An 18,083-nucleotide genomic window follows, 5' to 3' on the forward strand; every position below is an offset into this window, starting at 1 on the left:
TTAGTGGGAGATGGAAGGTCCTCAAAAATGATTTTCAGGTACTTGGAGATAAACTTAAAGCAAGGACCTCCAAGGTGGTGTTCTCTGAAATACTGCCAGTGCCACGCGCTACATCTGAGAGACAGAGGGAGCTTAGGGAGTTAAATAAGTGGCTGAGAATTTGGTGTAGGAAGGAAGGGTTTGGGTTCCTGGAGAACTGGGCAGACTTTGCAGTCGGCTACAGGTTCTACAGCAGGGATGGGCTGCACCTTAATGGGGAGGGTGCAGCTGCATTGGGGGAGAAGATGGCTAAACGGTTGGAGGAGATTTTAAACTAGGATCTGGGGGGAGGCGGGAGGATAAAGTCTCAATATGTAGACAAGATAAGGTAAAAAGACAGTGGGAGCCTAACATTATGGGGGGTGGAGAGGGGGGTGGAGACAGTGTAAAGATTAAGGAGGTTGGTAAAACTTCAAGTAGCCTATTTTGTGTAAACAAAATTGGTAAATGTGTTGGTAAAAATATAAAGTGCATGGTAACCAATGCTCGGAGCCTTGCAAATAAAATAGACGAACTAGAGTTCATTCTGAATGACAAAGGCTATGACATTGTGGGAATAACCGAGACATGGATGGATGAAAGCCATGACTGGATAGCTAATTTAAAAGGATACAATGTGTTTAGGAGGGATAGAACAGGGAAAAAAGGTGGAGGGGTTTGTCTCTTTGTTAAGAATTCTTTTACAGCTGTCCTCAACGATGAGATGGAGGAAGATTGCGAAGATGTGGAGTCCGTTTGGGTAAATATTCATGGTGGAAATAAAAGTTGCCAATTGCTTATTGGGGTATGCTACAGACCACCTCTTATTAATGAAGCTGCAGAACTGCGATTACTACAGCAGATTGAAAAAGCTGCAAGTAAAAACGAGGTCATAATTATGGGCGACTTCAACTTTCCAGACATTGACTGGGGTATTGAGGTTACCCATTCTGGTAAAAGCAGCAGATTTCTGGCAGCACTACAGGACAATTACTTGACTCAAATGGTAACGGAACCAACTAGGGGGAATGCGTTACTGGATCTGATCATTTCTAATAGACCAGATAATGTATCAAATGTGCAGGTTCAAGAACATTTGGGAAATAGTGATCACAACATGATAACGTTTGATCTGGTGACTGATAGGCCACGGGGCAGCGGGACCACTAAAACTATGAATTTTAGAAAAGCAAAGTTCAATCAAATTAGGCAGGCACTAAGTTTGGTGAACTGGGATAATGTACTACAAGGGGACGACACTGAAGGGAAATGGCAAGCTTTTAAACGTATTCTCAATCAATATTGTAGTATGTATATCCCATATGGAAACAAAATGTCTAGGAATAAAAAAAGGCCTCTATGGATGAATAGAAAGGTTAGGGATAAAATGAAGAGGAAAAAGAATGCCTATAAGGTCCTAAAACAGGAGGGGACTGAGGCTGCACTAAGCAATTATAAGGAGTGCAATAAAAATTGTAAAAAAGAAATTAGGCTGGCAAAGATCGAAGCTGAAAATCAAATCGCTAGGGATATCAAATCTAACCCAAAAAAGTTTTACAAGTACATCAACTCTAAAAAAAGAAAGGTTGACTGTATAGGAATCCTAAAGGATGAGGGTGGGAACTCGATGGTGGACGACCAAGGTAAGGCAGAGTTATTAAATGCTTTCTTTGCTTCAGTCTTCACAAAGGAAACAGCACTGTTGCAAATTACAGAGGCAGAAGAGTCTCAATCTTCTAACTGTAATATTAAATACTTAACGCAGGAAGAAGTAAAGGCAAGACTAAATAAATTAAAAATAGACAAGGCACCTGGCCCGGATGGCATGCATCCTCGGGTCCTAAGAGAATTAAGTTCAGTTATAGCTAAGCCCCTTTATCTTATCTTTTGTGACTCTCTTGCAACTAGCAGAGTCCCAGTGGATTGGCGTACAGCCCACGTTTTCCCATTATTTAAGAAGGGCAAAAAATCTGATCCAGGAAATTATAGACCTGTAAGCTTAACATCAGTTGTATGCAAACTATTTGAGGGGTTACTAAGAGATACTATACATGACTTCATAGTAGAAAATAATCTTATTTCTCAGCATCAACATGGGTTTACTAAAGACAGGTCCTGTTTGACTAACATGCTCAGCTTTTATGAGGTAGTAAATGCTAATATGGATATTGGGAATGCTGTAGATGTGATATACTTGGACTTTGCAAAGGCCTTCGACACTGTTCCCCACAGAAGTCTGGTGCAAAAGTTGAGGATGCAAGGACTGGGGAAGAGTTTGTGTGCATGGATAGGGAACTGGCTAATGGACCGAAAACAAAGAGTTGTGGTCAATGGATCGTACTCAAAATGGGAGACTGTTAGCAGTGGGGTCCCACAGGGGTCTGTACTGGGTCCAGTGCTCTTCAATTTATTTATTAATGACCTAGTAGATGCAGTAGTGAGCAATGTTGCTATTTTTGCAGATGATACAAAATTGTGCAGAATCATCAACTCTCAGGAAGATAGTGTCATATTGCAACAGGATCTGGATAGGATGGCTATATGGGCACATACATGGCAGATGAAATTCAATGTTGACAAATGTAAAGTCATGCATTTTGGTCGTACCAATGGTCTAGCACCATACAAAATAAATGGGATACAGTTGGGAACATCAAACTTGGAGAAGGACTTAGGAGTACTCATCGACAACAAGTTAAATAATCGTACTCAATGCCAAGCCGCTGCAGCTAAAGCGAACAAAATTTTGGGATGCATTAAAAGGGAAATAAAAACTCGAGATGCTAGCATAATATTGCCCCTGTTTAACTCTCTAGTAAGGCCACATCTGGAATATGGAATTCAGTTCTGGGCACCACATTACAAAAAAGATATTGCAGTTTTAGAGCAGGTGCAGAGACGAGCTACAAAATTGATACGTGGGATGGAAGGTCTCGCTTACCAAGAAAGGTTAGATAAACTGGGTTTATTTAGTCTAGAGAAAAGACGCCTTAGAGGAGATCTAATTAACATGTATAAATACATTAGAGGGCAATATAATAGCTTGGCGGATGAGCTTTTTGTCCCTAGGCCTTCTCAAAGGACTAGAGGACATGAGCTGCGCATGGAGGAAAAACGTTTTAGCCATTTATTTAGGAAAGGGTTCTTTACAGTAAGAGTGGTTAAGATGTGGAATGCATTGCCACAGGAAGTCGTTATGGCAAACTCTATACCTGCATTTAAAGGGGGCTTAGATGCTTTCCTTGCGTTGAAAGACATCCATGGCTACAATTACTAGGTTATGCCTAATGATGTTGATCCAGGGATTTTATCTGATTGCCATCTGGAGTCGGGAAGGAATTTTTCCCATTTGGGGCTAATTGGACCATGCCTGGTGGGTTTTTTTTCGCCTTCCTCTGGATCAACAGGGGTATGTGGGGGACGGGCTGGAGTTGTACTTTGTACTGGTTGAACTCGATGGACGTATGTCTTTTTTCAGCCAAAATAACTATGTAACTATGTAACTATGTAAAGAGGTCCCAGAGGCTGATCTTCTCTAGCAGCTCCTTACCAACAACCATTTGCCCCACTGTCACTTCTCCCAGGGGTGAAACAAAAATATGACTTTTAACGAAAACATTTCATGCTTCAGTTTGACTAATATATTACAGCAGGGGTCAGGAACCTTTTTGGCTGAGAGAGCAGGGTGAGACAATTGGAGCGGCCGGTAGTTTTCGGGGTAGCCCCAGTAAGTAGTGCATGCTACAGCAGTAGCATGCCTACTTTGAAAATCTTACTTGTGCTGTCACACTAAGCAGCGCTGCTTCAGCAGTGTAGCTTAGTGAATCAACCCCTAACTGTGAGCCAGATGTAGCCATCAAAAGAGCCACATCTGGCTTCCGAGAGATAGGTTCCATACCCGTGTATTACAGGGATTAATGATAATTATTGCAGCTTACTTACTTTGCTTGTACAAGCATATAAAGCACAGATATTACACAAGTATGTTATCTGACTTTACTCGCAAGATGAATACGAGAGGCTTCAGAGTATTACCCCGATCTTCCTATGCCCCTCCTGTGCTGTGCTGGGACCCTCTAAACAATCTAGGGCATTAATCTAAAAGATTTCTTGTGGCCAACCCACCCACACTGTACAGCCTGTGTTTGTACAGTAACACAGAGGCGCTCATATATGGCCTTTTCTCCGTGCATGAGCAGGTTTGGGCTACTGTGCAGGCACAGGCCGTACTTTGCGCCTGTGCAGTGCATCCGTGCTTATATATGGAAGGGAGCATGACGCTAAGAGGAATAGAGTTCTAGTCGGCAGTTTAGGGGTCGTGGACATCAGGGAAACTTCTGGAGCATCCAGAGGCGTCCCCCTACTGACATATGTATGTAAGTACAATAAACAGTGATTGCAGAGTTGAACTTCGGTCGTCTGTTGTGCCGTGTGCATAGTTCATTTCATACCTATTGACTGACACTGAACCTGCTGCTTCTACTAGTATACATCATTTCACTTTTCAAAAAGGTGTACACATAATAAAATAAAAGTTTACTGTGAAATGGAAGAAATACTACAGGTGATTCTACTCTTCATTCAAACACTACACATCTTTTTGGACTAAAGTTCCAGATAGCCACCTCTACAATGATCCAGCCTTGCTTGTTAAAAAGAGTAAATTCCTGTTTGTTGAATTGATTCAGACATACATCATCACTTTTGACAAATAAACATATCAACAAACTTGGAGGACCATGATGAGTTCGAGTTTGACCAGTTTAAAATAAGAATATCTTGGATCCAACACTTTAGGCCTCAATAACCAATTTCTTCCTAGATCTTACTATTGATAAGCTGATGATGTTTTTTGTATGGATGGGCGGGTGATGATATTTCTTTGGACATCTTTTGTACATACTGACAGAGTCCAGAATGCACAGTTTATCTTGATCTCCTACTGTACATTGAATACCAAAAACACGACTTCCTTTAAAATCATTTTAAAATAGTGGACATTAATAATTATGAAGGGGCTGTTTTGACAATAAAAACAGGACATCTGAGGTGAAAATTAACTGATGAGATAAACAATTGTATCTAGCCTCCTTTTCCTAAAACAGACTTTTTTTTTTTTTTTTTTTTTTTTTAGATATCCCGCAGTTTAATTTTATATTTAATTCCAGTTTTTATGTTTTTACTGTTTCATTGTCTCTGCTCAATGACAAATGCATTGAAGTATGCCAGAGCTCAAATCTATGAACTATTGACTCTTTTTTATCTCTTTCATGCTCTAAGAAGCCATTAGGAAAGTGTTTTATGGCTGTAAATCCTTATAACTGTGGCTTCCGCTATAGGCCGACCCATTCCTGACCCAGACAGAAACTGTTACTTTCATCCCTGAGGTTTAACTCTTTCAGGCAGAGAAAAAAAAGAAAGGAACACAGCAGTTATTTGTGTGCTTGACACTGTACATACACATGTGTATCTCATTATGTCACATGTCACCTCGGTTGTCCTTTAATAGCTTTCATTATATAACTACGAGCTGCAGAGTTCAACTGTTCGATGCAGTGCAAAGCTACAAGCCATCCATCTGCACAATGCTCTTGCCCCGCCCAAATTGTTTTAAATCAAATTTGGGCTATTTCATCAAAACCTTGGTATTTGCTTTATCTTTTTGTGAAATCCATTATACTTGTACACCTCAAATGTACATATAGGAGAATCAAATCTTTTAAAACAAATTTCAGGAGGGTCAAGAAAGTTTTACTTTTATAATCACCAAAGAAACTTTTTACATCAATAGCCACATCACTTCTCTTCTACCTTTGTAGTTTATCTTATTACTTGCCCTTGCGGATTTCAATACGTTGGCTGTATGACTCAACAATTTAGAATGAGATTAGGCCAAAGTAGGTGAAATACGTCTGAAGGATACCTCTTACACATTGTATCCAGAAACTTTAAATACTACCATAACAGGGATCCAACACACATTTCTTTACACTTGTCAAATGGGAACAAAAAATATATATTTGTATTATAATGCAAATTTTGTATGAATAAAGTTTTGTTCTATAAGTACACCAATTTACTTCCTAACAAATTGTTTCAAAAAATACAGTGCTGCCCATAATTATTCACACCCCTGGCAAATTTTGACTTAAAAGTTACTTTTATTCCACCAGCAAGTCAGTTTTTGTCCAGAAATGACAAAAGTGTCTCCCAAAAGATAATAAGATGATGTACAAGAGGCATTATTATGGAAAAATAAAAATATTTCTCAGCTTTTATTTACATTTGAGCAAAAAGTGTCCAGTCTGCATGAAGGCTGGTGTTCCCTCAAGGGTGGTGTCCTCTCCTTTCAAAGCGGGGTGACGCTGTGGAGCTAGTGGGACTGTCTTGAGGGAACCCCAGCCTTCCTCTGCTGCACTGCCTGGCCTGCATTTCCTCCTGGGCTAAGTATTTCCATTTTTTGCACACTTCTATACTTCTTATGCACTTTACCACATAGGCTGCTTCTGTTTGATGTTTGATGATTTGATATTTGCAGTTCATTTTCCTATAATGTTTTTACTTATATTTATTGCACTAGCACTTATTGTATTACATTTTGATTGCTACTACTGTGTTGTTGAGCTTCTATGTAACACTTTTGCATATTACTGAACCCGGGTTCAACCACTGGGGGGCTCTGATTTGATGTCCACCAAGCTGGCACCATTATATTCTTACTGGTTACTTTGATAAAACATTATATTGTTTTGCACATTCATGCATATATGACTTGTTTAAAGGGCATGATTGATTGCCGCAGAAAGCTATAGGACTATGTGGTCTGTTTTAATTGTTTTTAATCATTGTTGAATTTCATAAGTGTAATAAGGTGCTGTGGACTGATGAAACTAAAATTGAATTATTTGAGCATAACAAGGGGTGTTATGCATGGAGGAAAAACAACACAGCATTCCAAGAAAAACACTTGCTTCCTACAGTAAAATATAGTGGTGGTTCCATCATGCTGTGGGCCATGTGGCCAGTGCAGGGACTGGGAATCTTGTCAAAGTTGAGGGACGCATGGATTCCACTCAATATCAGAAGATTCTGGAGACCAATGTACAGGAATCAGTGACAAAGCTGAAGCTGTGTCGGATCTTTCAACGAGACAATGACCCTAAACACTGCTCAAAATCCACTAAGGCATTAATGCAGGAGGAACAAGTACAGCGTTCTGGAATGGCCATCTCAGTCCACAGACCTGAATATAATTGAAAATCTGTGGTGTGAGTTAAAGAGAGCTTATTGAAAGATTATTGAGTTCCAATAATTTGTTTTAATGGTTTTGGAATCAATAAAGAGACAACAGTGCCCAAAATTATGCACCTGCCTAATTTTATTGAAACAATTATTGCACACTTTCTGTAAATCCAATAAACTTCAGTTTACTTCTCAAATATCACTGTGTGTGTCTCCTATATGATATATTTAACAGACATTTTTTATTATAACAACCAACAATTTATACAGGAAAATCATGACGATTAACAACGTTGCCCAAATCCCACTGTATTTCTCCTTTTCCCTTTATTTCCTTGCCTAGCTGCCTATTTGAAACATGATCCTCTGCTCCCTTGTGTTTACAAGGAAGGCTGAGGTGACTCAGCGATTGGAGGAGAAAAGAAAAAAAGTTAAGGGCAGAAATGACACCAGGATTTAGCCTCAAACTGTGGGCTACAGACAAGGTTCCCACCAGGAACAGAATTCTCTTAATTTACATGTGTTATGCAAGTAGATCAAGTATTTATCTACTTATATATGTGGGTTTTCTTCCTGGCATAGTATGGCTAATCCTCCTGCTTTAATAAATACAAGTAGAGTGGCTGTAAACCTTGAAAACAGAACACAGAGAGAACGGGAGCCCAAATAGTGCAATATGTCATCCAACTGGAAGATATATAGAAAAGCAGGGACACAATAATGTTGAAATAATGTTCTTTTTTTTATTTTATTATTGCTCTTAAAATGCATTTAGAACAACTAATTGTTAGCAAAATGTACTACCCAAAAAAGCCTAGATGGTGTCTAAAAAAACAAGGTATAGATAATTTTGTTGTGATAAGTAGTAATAAAGTTATTGGGGAATGAAAGGGAGGACTGCTGACAGGTGAAAATTGCTCTGCTCCGTTAAGGTAAAAAACCCCTTGGGGATGAAGTGCTTACGGCTAAGTTCATGATTAGGGCTTGGTTGTAGGTGATCATTTAGTGATAAATTACTTTTTAATTTCCAACTGCTGTTGGCATCCAAACAGTGGCGTAGCAATAGGAGTTGCAGAGGTAGCCACCGCATCGGGGCCCTTGGGCTAGAGGGGCCCCGCAGGGCCCTCCCTTAACTGCAGTATCAGCTCTTTATTGCTCCTGTGCTCATAATAATCACTTCTATAGATGCTTTGAATGATAATAATCATTAAACTGTTCCCCATCCCCTTCTTGCACATCTGACACTGTAGTTGTCCTTGGCAGGTTTTGGTGCGCCGTATCAATTGTTATGTATAAAGTGCTGGGGGGGGGGGGGGGATGTATAACTCGCATCGGGGCCCATAATTCCATAGCTATGCCACTGCATCCAAAGCCTTTTACTAAGTCTGCCTGTGGGAAATGGGTGACATCTAGGCTGAGGCAACCACAATCCAGCAGGAAGCCCATATCATTAGGAACAGTGATGAAGTGCATGGATAGAGATTTCAGAAGAATCTATGATTACTTCCAGCATGTCTGGTTTACAGAACACAAAACAGAGAAGAGGACAGAACAGAACATGGAGTAATAGACCTCATTGTAAAGTACAAACTGTTATCCACCAGGCAAGTGTCATCCGACTCACACAAACAAATGCAAACATGAACAAAGAGGGAAGCACCGCATGCCTGCAAACTACCTGAAAGGTGCAAATTCAATATGTACAGATTAAAAAAAAAAAAAAAACTTAATATATTAAAATAATAATAATAATAATAATAAGTACCTAAATCGGTCTGTCTTTATACAGTATCACTTTTCTGTAACCCCTGCACCACTAAGGGGTACAGCAGATACACCACTATACACTTGCAACTAAGGTTGCCAAGACTGATCCTTTGTGATAATTTTGAGGTCTTTTTTTCTAAATGTGTACAAGTATCACCGACTGCTGGATGTGGATCGGGCACACTGAGAAACAATGATTGCTTGTTGTAATATTCTGCCACAGGTGCCAATGGCTTTCTCCTGCAATCCTACACCCATTTCCTGCTTAAAATCATCAAACTTTAAGTGCGTAATTGTCTTAAAGGGAATCCGAGGCGAGAAGGATATGGAGGCTGACATGTTTATCTCTTTTTAAATTGCCTGGCTGTCCTGCTGATCCTCTGCCTCTAATACTTTAAGCCATAGACCCTGAACAAGCTTGGAGATCAGGTGTCTATGACAAATGTGACAAGATTAGCTGTATTCTTGTTTCAGGTGTGTGATTTAGACACTACTGACCAGAAAGATCACCAGGACTGCCAGGCAACTAGTATTGTTTAAAAGGAAATAAATATGGCAGCTTCCATACGTCTCACACCTCGGGTTCCTTTTAAAGCGAATGGGAATCGATATTTAAAAAAAAATAAACCAGTAGAGCAAGTAAGTAGAGAATGTATTTATCTAGTTATATATGTTGTTTTTTTTCTGTGATAGTATGGCTGACAGCTCCTCCTTAACCTCCTAAGCCATATGCCCGACACTGTGTCAGGCATGCCGCTCTAGAGGTTTTAATAGCCTCACAGCCCGCTGCTATAAAACTATTACATGAAATGCAATCAATACATATTAGCTAGCACTAGGCTAGCTAGACTAGGTGGCCGCAACCCCCCCCCCCTCCCCCGATTGCCCAGAATCCCCCTGATCAGCCTGCTTATAAATTACCCAGCCAGGATCCAGCGACTGACGCAGCCTCCCACACAGCTCTGGCCTTCTCTGTGGGGAGGATCGGGTCTGTGCATGACGTCGTGACTTCGATGACGTCATGTAAGATCCTCCCCATAGAGAAGAACAGAGCTGTCCGGGGAGGCTGCGGCGATCGCTGGATCCCGGCTGGGTAATGTACAAGTAGACTGATCGGAGGGATTCTGGGCAATCGCGGGGGGGGGGGGGCTGAGGCACCACCTATTCTAGCTAGCCTAGTGCTAGCTAATATGTTCTGATCGCATTTCCTCTAATAGTTTTATAGCAGGGGACTATGAGGCTACAAAACATCCAGAGCTCAGGACGTTAAAGGAAACATCCGGAGTATTTAAAAGATAAGGCAGATCTACTTACCTGGGGCTTCCTCCAGCCCCTGGCAGCTTATGTGTCCCTCGCTGCCGCTCCCAATTGGTGTCCCAGGAGTAGTACTGATCCTGCGCTGAACATTCCTTGCCTGAACGCTCGTGCAGGTGCACAAATGGCCAACCTCGCCAGGTCGGCTGCTGCAATGAAGTGGACTCGTGACACTGGCTGGGGGAGGAGCTGTGGCAAAGGACACATAAGCTGCCAGGGGCTGGCGATCTGCTTTTTTTAAATACCCCGTATTGCACTGTCCACATTTTAGTGATTTTTCAATAGTAAAAAAAGAGAGAATCCTTTTTAGGATTTTCCATTTTGACTCTGTCTATCTTGAAGCTAATCCTGACATTTCCTTCCACACTGTCTGTGCTTTGCCCGCCCCTCCTCCCAGTCTTCAGACACTCCCACCCAGCTCTGCAGCACAAAGTGCGTAGTCAGCTTCTAAGCATGAGAAATATTGCTAATCAGAGAGGAACAGAGGTGTGGGAGGGGAAAATGGGAGGGAAAGAGGTTTCAGCCAATCAGGCTACGTTAGTTATGTCTGAGGGGAAATTAGAAAAGAAAACCCAGCATGCCCTGCAACTTCCTTTGTGTTGCAGATGTACCAAATAAAAGCCTAGGAAACTGGGGAATGATCTTTTATGGAGAAGGAAAGTAAGAGTGATTTATAACTTTTGCATTGCCTGGATAGAATCCTTATTACTGGTTTACCAGATAAAAATAAAGAATAGATTTTTGATTTTATGCCCAACAGTTACCCTTTAAGAGAAAAAGTGAATTAAAAAGGACCCACTGTCTAAGGCCTGGTTCATACTGCAAGAGCTTTTTCTAAGCACTTGTGATTTTAAAAGCTCTTGCTAGTGAAATGTTATGTGTGTGTTCACACTGGAGCGTGTGCAAGAGATTTTCAAACCACAAGCGCTTAAAAATCTCTTGCAGTGTGAACCAGGCCTAAAATTTATTTTCCACATTTTTCACCTGTTGAATTATCTGCTCTCAGGTGAGAGTGGTTACGCTGGTCATTTGGAGAAGTGCATTGAGATGGACATTATTATTTTTTATTTACATGCCAACATCTTCTGTAGCGCTGTACATAGAACAAAACAAATACTGGAGGGCAGAGACACATGAGACGTTTAAAACTCTGTACATTCAGGACATCCAACAATACAAATACAGCAAAGTTCTCAGTATCCAGCACCGGCAGGGATCACCTGATGCTGGATACATGTGCTTTCCGGCCCTAAAAGCACAACCCCTCCACCCGTGCTACATTAACACTCACCGAGTATCCAGCGCCATCTTCTAACCACCCTGGAGCTTCTAGCGGCTTTCCGGCATCCTCTGAGAACGGCTCCTGGTGTGTCACCTGACCCACTACAGGAAGGAATCCAGAAAGCTGCTAGGATCTACAGGATGGTTAGAAGGCTGTGCTGGACATTCAGCAAGCATTTAATGCCCAGCAAAACCACCTGCAAACCCTGTAAAACATGGTCTCTGTTATACCGAGTAGTTGAGACTTCCAGTTGCCTGAGTTCTGTACAACAGGGACTTTACTGTACATACATTGCTGATGTGTGGTTTGATACATCACCATATGATAAACTACAGTAGATTAAGATTGGGAGGAGGAGGACCTTGCCCTTGTGAGGTTACAGTCTAGAGACTTTCCCCAGGGAACTTCTACCCAGCCAAAGCAACGTTACTCCTGGAACAACGCACATGTCTTGTATATAATTGTATGTGTTTTGTGCATTTTGCTGCCCGTTATATATTTTATCTACAGACCAAAATAATGGTCAAATGTTATGGTACAGATAGGGCATATCAAGTTGGATTAAGTTTATTATTTCCCTTGTACATTTTCGGAGTATTGATTGTACAGATCATTTATGCTGATCGCCACATTTATAAATACAATAATCTGCTGGTCTCCAGAAGAATGCTCTTCTGCCAGCCTGCAGATCGCCACCTTTATAAATAGGCCACTTTAAGTATTACTGTCTACGGACGTTGTTAATTCAGACCTGCAGCCTGGCCTGCTTTTTTTCTTATTCCTGCTTCAATGAAGATGTCAGTGTGAATGGGATGTCAGTAGACAGACTTAGCAATAAAGAGATCCTCCTTAGAACAGCGGTGGGAATTACCACAGTACAATAGAGATAAGCTTGCTATCTGGTCCTCCTGACACCAGGCAGTGTGAGAAGAGAATGATAAAAATGAATCCCTCAGATCTGGCGTTTTCAGGGGAAACGGTGCTTAATCAAAATGCTGCACTTACCCGTCACAGTAGGACAAACGCTGGGCTATCGTGTACGCAGTAGGATCTCTGTCTAGTGCTAATACTTTGATATTAGGAGCCTGCTTCAGAATTGATGTGGTGTGACCTCCTGCCCCAAAAGTCATATCCAATATAGTCTACACAGGAAAAAAAGGGGGGTAGAATTACAAGTAAATATAAAACGTACTTGTGATGAGTCAAACATTTCAAGTCAAACAGTTTCTATCAACAGTGTTAATTTGCCGAAAAAGTATGTTCATAAATAATTTGTCATCTATACAGATAACTAACTCTAAACACCCCCATATTTCCTGCAGAATGCAAGTGAGCTAGATGCTAAAAAGTTCCCATTTTCCCATGCCATGCCTGTTTACAAATAGCAATGCGGGTTTAAGTAGTACTGTGGAAACTCATTCCATAGGTCAGGAGGTGTCTGGCCACTTACTCCATTAAAGAGGATTATACTCCCAAAACCCAAAATTTAAATAACTACTCTAAAGGTGGCCACTAACTTTCCAATTTCTAGCGAAAAGTCATTAGAGCGATCAGAAATTCTGATCGGATTGGTTGTAAATAATCTCTGTTGATGGGCACAATTGATTACGAACGATTATAAAAACAATCGTCCGATTGAATTTTCTTCAAACCAAAATTTGGATTTACTTGTTGGTTGTGATGGATTGGATAGGAAGCAAAGATTGGTTCGTTGATAGTGTAGTGAACGATTTCACTTCCGATCAGAATTTCTGATCGTTCAAACTATTTTTCGCTAGAAATTGGATAGTTAGTGGACACCTGAAGATACAGGGGGACAACTATAGATCATGATCCTAAAGAGACACTGAAGTAAAAAAAAACTATGATCTAATGAATTGGTTGTTATTATAATGTAGGGGAAAGCAGCACTCAGTCAAATGTCAGTGGGTGCAAGCAAACGGTGGGGGTCCCCTCCTCAACAGAAGTATCAAAAGAAACAACAGGTTTGAACTGATATGATCAATCACTATGAAAGGGAAAGAAGGGATTGAATATGGACTCATCATTATGCTAGGGAAAGCTGCAGGATTGAGTGAATATTCATTGTTTACTTTTACTTTTTGATACCCATAGGGTTAATTTTTGGTTCTCAATTATGCTTAATCATGCTTAATTGATGTGATGTAACTTCCTGCTGTGTGCTTAACCACCTACCGACCGCCCACTGCACAGGTATCCCTGTGTATCCCGCAAGGACCGCCGCATGTACAATTGGCGGCGGTCCTTGTACGGGCATGGGCGGATCCTAGGCCGGGGATCGATAGCCAGACATTTAGCCTCCAGCTCGCCGGCCAATTAGAAGCGCCGGCGAGCGGAGGAATATAGAAATCCGCCTATCAATGCGTATAAGGCACTTTGTTAGGTACATGCTTCCTCCTCGCCTCGTGGTCTCATTGTTCCAGAGACCACCAGCGAGGAGGAAGCTATTGTGAGTATACACAACACTTTTTTTTTGCACCTAGCCCCCCTGATCTCCCACCCCAGCCTTCAGACCCCCCCTGGACACCCCAGCAGACCCCTGCCAGCACCCTTGCACCCCTCTAACCCCCCCCCCCCACACACACACACACACACCTGCCACTAACTATCGCTGCTATCCCTTAGATTAGGTCCCTAACTGCCTCCTAATCACCCCTGATCCCCCCTACCTTTAGATCACCCCCAGACCCCATCCCAGACTACCCCCCTGTATACTGTATACATCTGTATACAGCTACCTTACCCCCTGATCCCCCCTCTGATCACCTATCACCTGTCCATCACCCCTCAGCACCCCCACCCATCAGAGCAGACCCTAACTGCCCCGCGGGGGCAACCGATCACCTGCCCAGACCCTCGACCCCCCTCCTGATTACATCCCCTGCGCATTGTTTACATCTGTCCTCCCCAGCAATCACTAACTGATCTTCGATCAGTAACCCCCTGTGTCTGCCTCTCATCAGATCAGGACTCAGTCTGCCCCGTGCGGGCTCCTGATCAACCCCCCGCCTCCTCAAATCGCCCTCAGACCCCTCCCCTAATCACCGTCCGAGTGCATTGTATTTGACTGTGCTGTGATTGTATTCGATTGTGCTGCGATTGTATTCGATTGTGCTGCGATTGTATTCGATTGTGCTGCAATTGTATTCGATTGTGCTGCAATTGTATTTGATGTATTTGATTGTGCAGTGATCTGCTTCGATTGTCCCGTGATTGTTTGATTGCCTCTGAGACCCCACTTCCCTCCAACCCCCACCCCACCCCCACCCCCCATCACCTTCCGAGTGCATCAGATTTGATTGTGCGGTGATTGGATTCGATTGTGCTGTAATTGTATTTGATTGTCCCATGATCTGCTTCGATTGTCCCGTGATTGTTTGATTGCCTCTGAGACCTCATTTCCCACCACCCCCAACCCCACCCTCCCCCCCACCACCTCCAACCACCACCTTCCGAGTGCATCAGATTTGCTTGTGCTGTGATTGGATTAGATTGTGCTGTAATTGTATTTGATTGTCCCATGATCGGCTATGATTGTCCCCTGATTGTTTGATTGCCTCTGAGACCCCACTTCCCGCCACCCCCAACCGACCCCCACCCCCCCCCCCCCCCCCCGCCTCCAACCACCACCTTCCAAGTGCATCAGATTTGCTTGTGCTGTGATTGGATTAGATTGTGCTGTAATTGTATTTGATTGTCCCGTGATCTGCTTCGATTGTCCCGAGATTGTTTGATTGCCTCTGAGACCCCACTTCCCGCCACCCCCAACCCCACCCTCCCCCCCACCACCTCCATCCACCACCTTCCGAGTGCATCAGATTTGCTTGTGCTGTGATTGGATTTGATTGTGCTGTAATTGTATTTGATTGTCCCGTGATTGTTTGATTGCCTCTGAGACCCCACTTCCCACCAACCCCCCCACCACCACCCCCACCCCCCATCACCTTCCGAGTGCATCAGGTTTGCTTGTGCTGTGATTGGATTCGATTGTGCTGTAATTGTATTTGATTGTCCCGTGATCGGCTTTGATTGTCCCGTGATTGTTTGATTGCCTCTGAGACCCCACTCGCCACCACCCCCAAAACCTCTCAAATACTCCCTTTTGCTAGGTAAGTGCTCTTTTTTTCTGGGTAGTCTCGGAGGAAAACCCCATAAATTTAGCAGTCCACAATGGCAAGAAGGGGGATTTCCGATGAGGAGGTATACAGGTACATGGACCAGTCGGATGAGAGCGTTTGGGAAGACTCAGCCGACGAATCATCCGGGTCCGAATTTGAACCTGTGGAAAGCAGTGGTTCTCTGACCGAAAGTGATGATGAGGTTTTGGTCCCGGCTAGAGCCAGGCGTACCAGACCCCATGTCGTTAGACCGCAGGTGGCGGAGGATCCGCCTCAAGGGCAGCAGGGTGGTGCTAGCGCTGATGAGAGTTTTCTTGGTGAGGCAGGCACCAGCAGCGCAGCATCTCCTGGACTTAGTACCAGTACTTCCGTAGACCCTGGTGAAGTGGTGAGCGCCAGCATGGAAGTTGAAACTGGTACGGTGGCAAGTGCAGTAGTACCCCCGTCGCAGCCACCAAGAAGACGGGCCCGTAGTACCCATAGACTCCCAGAGGTGCTGGCACATCCAGATTGGCAATCCCCTGATTCCGCCGCAGCCGTAGTGCCCCCTTTCACCACCCAGTCTGGAGTCCAGGTGGCGACAGCTCATCTAGGAACGGCCCTAAACTTTTTTCAGCTGTTCATCACCCAGGTTCTCTTGGACTTAATTGTGGTTGAGACCAACCGTAAAGCCACACAATTCATCACCGAGCACCCGGAGAGCAGCTATGCCCAGCCTTTCCGGTGGAAACCAGTCCAAGTTTCCGAAATTAAAATCTTTTTGGCCCTTATCCTTCACTTGGGACTGATGAAACAGAATGTATTGCGGTCGTATTGGTCTACAAACCCAGTACATCATGTTCCCTTGTACTCTGCTGCCATGTCCAGGACACGATTTGAGTCCATCCTGTGCTTCCTGCACTTCAATGACGACAAAACCTGTCATGAAAAGAACCACCCTGCTTATGACCGGCTCCACAAAATTCGGCCCCTCATAGACCACCTGTCATCAACATTTGCAGATGCTTATACCCCTGAACAGAACATTTGCGTAGACAAGTCCCTCTTACGCTTTACCGGGCGCCTTGGCATCAAACAGTACATCCCAAGCAAGCGCGCCCAGTATGGGGTGAAACTGTATAAGCTCTGTGAAAGGGCCACAGGCTATACATGTCGTTTTAGGGTCTATGAGGGAAAAGACTCAAAATTGGAGCCGGTCGGATGCCCTGACTACCTGGGGAGCAGTGGAAAGGTTGTGTGGGACTTGGTGTCACCCTTGTTCCAGAAGGGGTACCATCTTTATGTGGACAACTATTACACAAGTGTGGCCCTCTATCAGCACTTAAAGTTAGAAGGAATCCGATGCTGTGGCACTGCGCGGCCTAGTCACCAGGGCTTCCCCCAACGGCTCGTTACCACCAGACTTGAACGGGGGCAGAGGGCCGCCTTGCGTACTGACGACCTGCTCACGGTGAAATGGAGGGACAAGAGGGACGTTTACTTTCTGTCCACCATTCACACAGACACGACAGTCCAAATTCAACGGGCAACTGAGGTCATTGAAAAGCCCCTTGTCGTCCACGAATATAATGTCAACATGGGAGGAGTGGACTTCAATGACCAGAGGTTAGCTCCCTATTTAATTTCCCGGAAAACAAGACGCTGGTATAAGAAAGTGTCTTTTTATCTGATTCAATTGGCAGTTTACAACAGCTTTGTTCTCTACAGTAAGGCTGGGAGAACTGGATCTTTCCTTCAATTTCAGGAACAGATCGTTCTGGACCTCCTGTATCCAGAAGGTGCCTGCCCCCCCCCCCCCCCCCGGATGCTACTAGCCGACTGCATGGAAGGCATTACGCCTATCAGCTTCCGAGTACCCCAGGTCAACGCATCCGAAGAAAACGTTGTTGTGTCTGCAGCAGTGCTAGAAGAAGGACTGACACCAGTTTTTATTGTCCCAAATGTCCTGACCAGCCTGGCCTATGCCTAGGGGAGTGCTTTGAGAGGTACCACGAGCAGGTACACTATTAGAACCTAGGGAACTCCAGACACAGGAGTAGGCACACACTCAGTGGTATTTCGCACATTGTCCCAGGGGGAGGAGAGGTAAGCTTGAAAACCAAACAAACAGGTAAGCATAAAAGTCGGAAGAAGGATCGGCTTCCATGCTTGATATTGCTGATCTGTCCTGGGTTGGCGATATAAGATGGCATGTTTGAATTTCCCTTGAGTGTGGACACCCCCGGTTTATATGTGATTTACTTTGGGCCTATGATGATACTTTAATGCCACACAGAGTCATCTATATTGGCAGGCATATTGCTGTATACTACAGGCATAAT

General features: G+C 43.5%; 1 protein-coding gene across 2 annotated transcripts in view; it reads right to left on the reverse strand.

The window, feature by feature from the left end:
• The window catches only part of METTL15 (methyltransferase 15, mitochondrial 12S rRNA N4-cytidine), a 392,224-nt gene that overhangs the window by 228,406 nt on the left and 145,735 nt on the right, over positions 1 to 18,083 (reverse strand). For both annotated transcript variants that reach the window (XM_068259918.1, XM_068259919.1), the window contains one exon: positions 12,629 to 12,765. In XM_068259918.1, coding sequence (XP_068116019.1) covers positions 12,629 to 12,765 — 137 coding nt within the window. The remainder of the gene's footprint in view (positions 1 to 12,628; positions 12,766 to 18,083) is intronic.

This window comes from Hyperolius riggenbachi, chromosome 11 (genome assembly GCF_040937935.1).
Source record: "Hyperolius riggenbachi isolate aHypRig1 chromosome 11, aHypRig1.pri, whole genome shotgun sequence".
In the NCBI taxonomy this organism is placed as follows: domain Eukaryota; kingdom Metazoa; phylum Chordata; class Amphibia; order Anura; family Hyperoliidae; genus Hyperolius; species Hyperolius riggenbachi.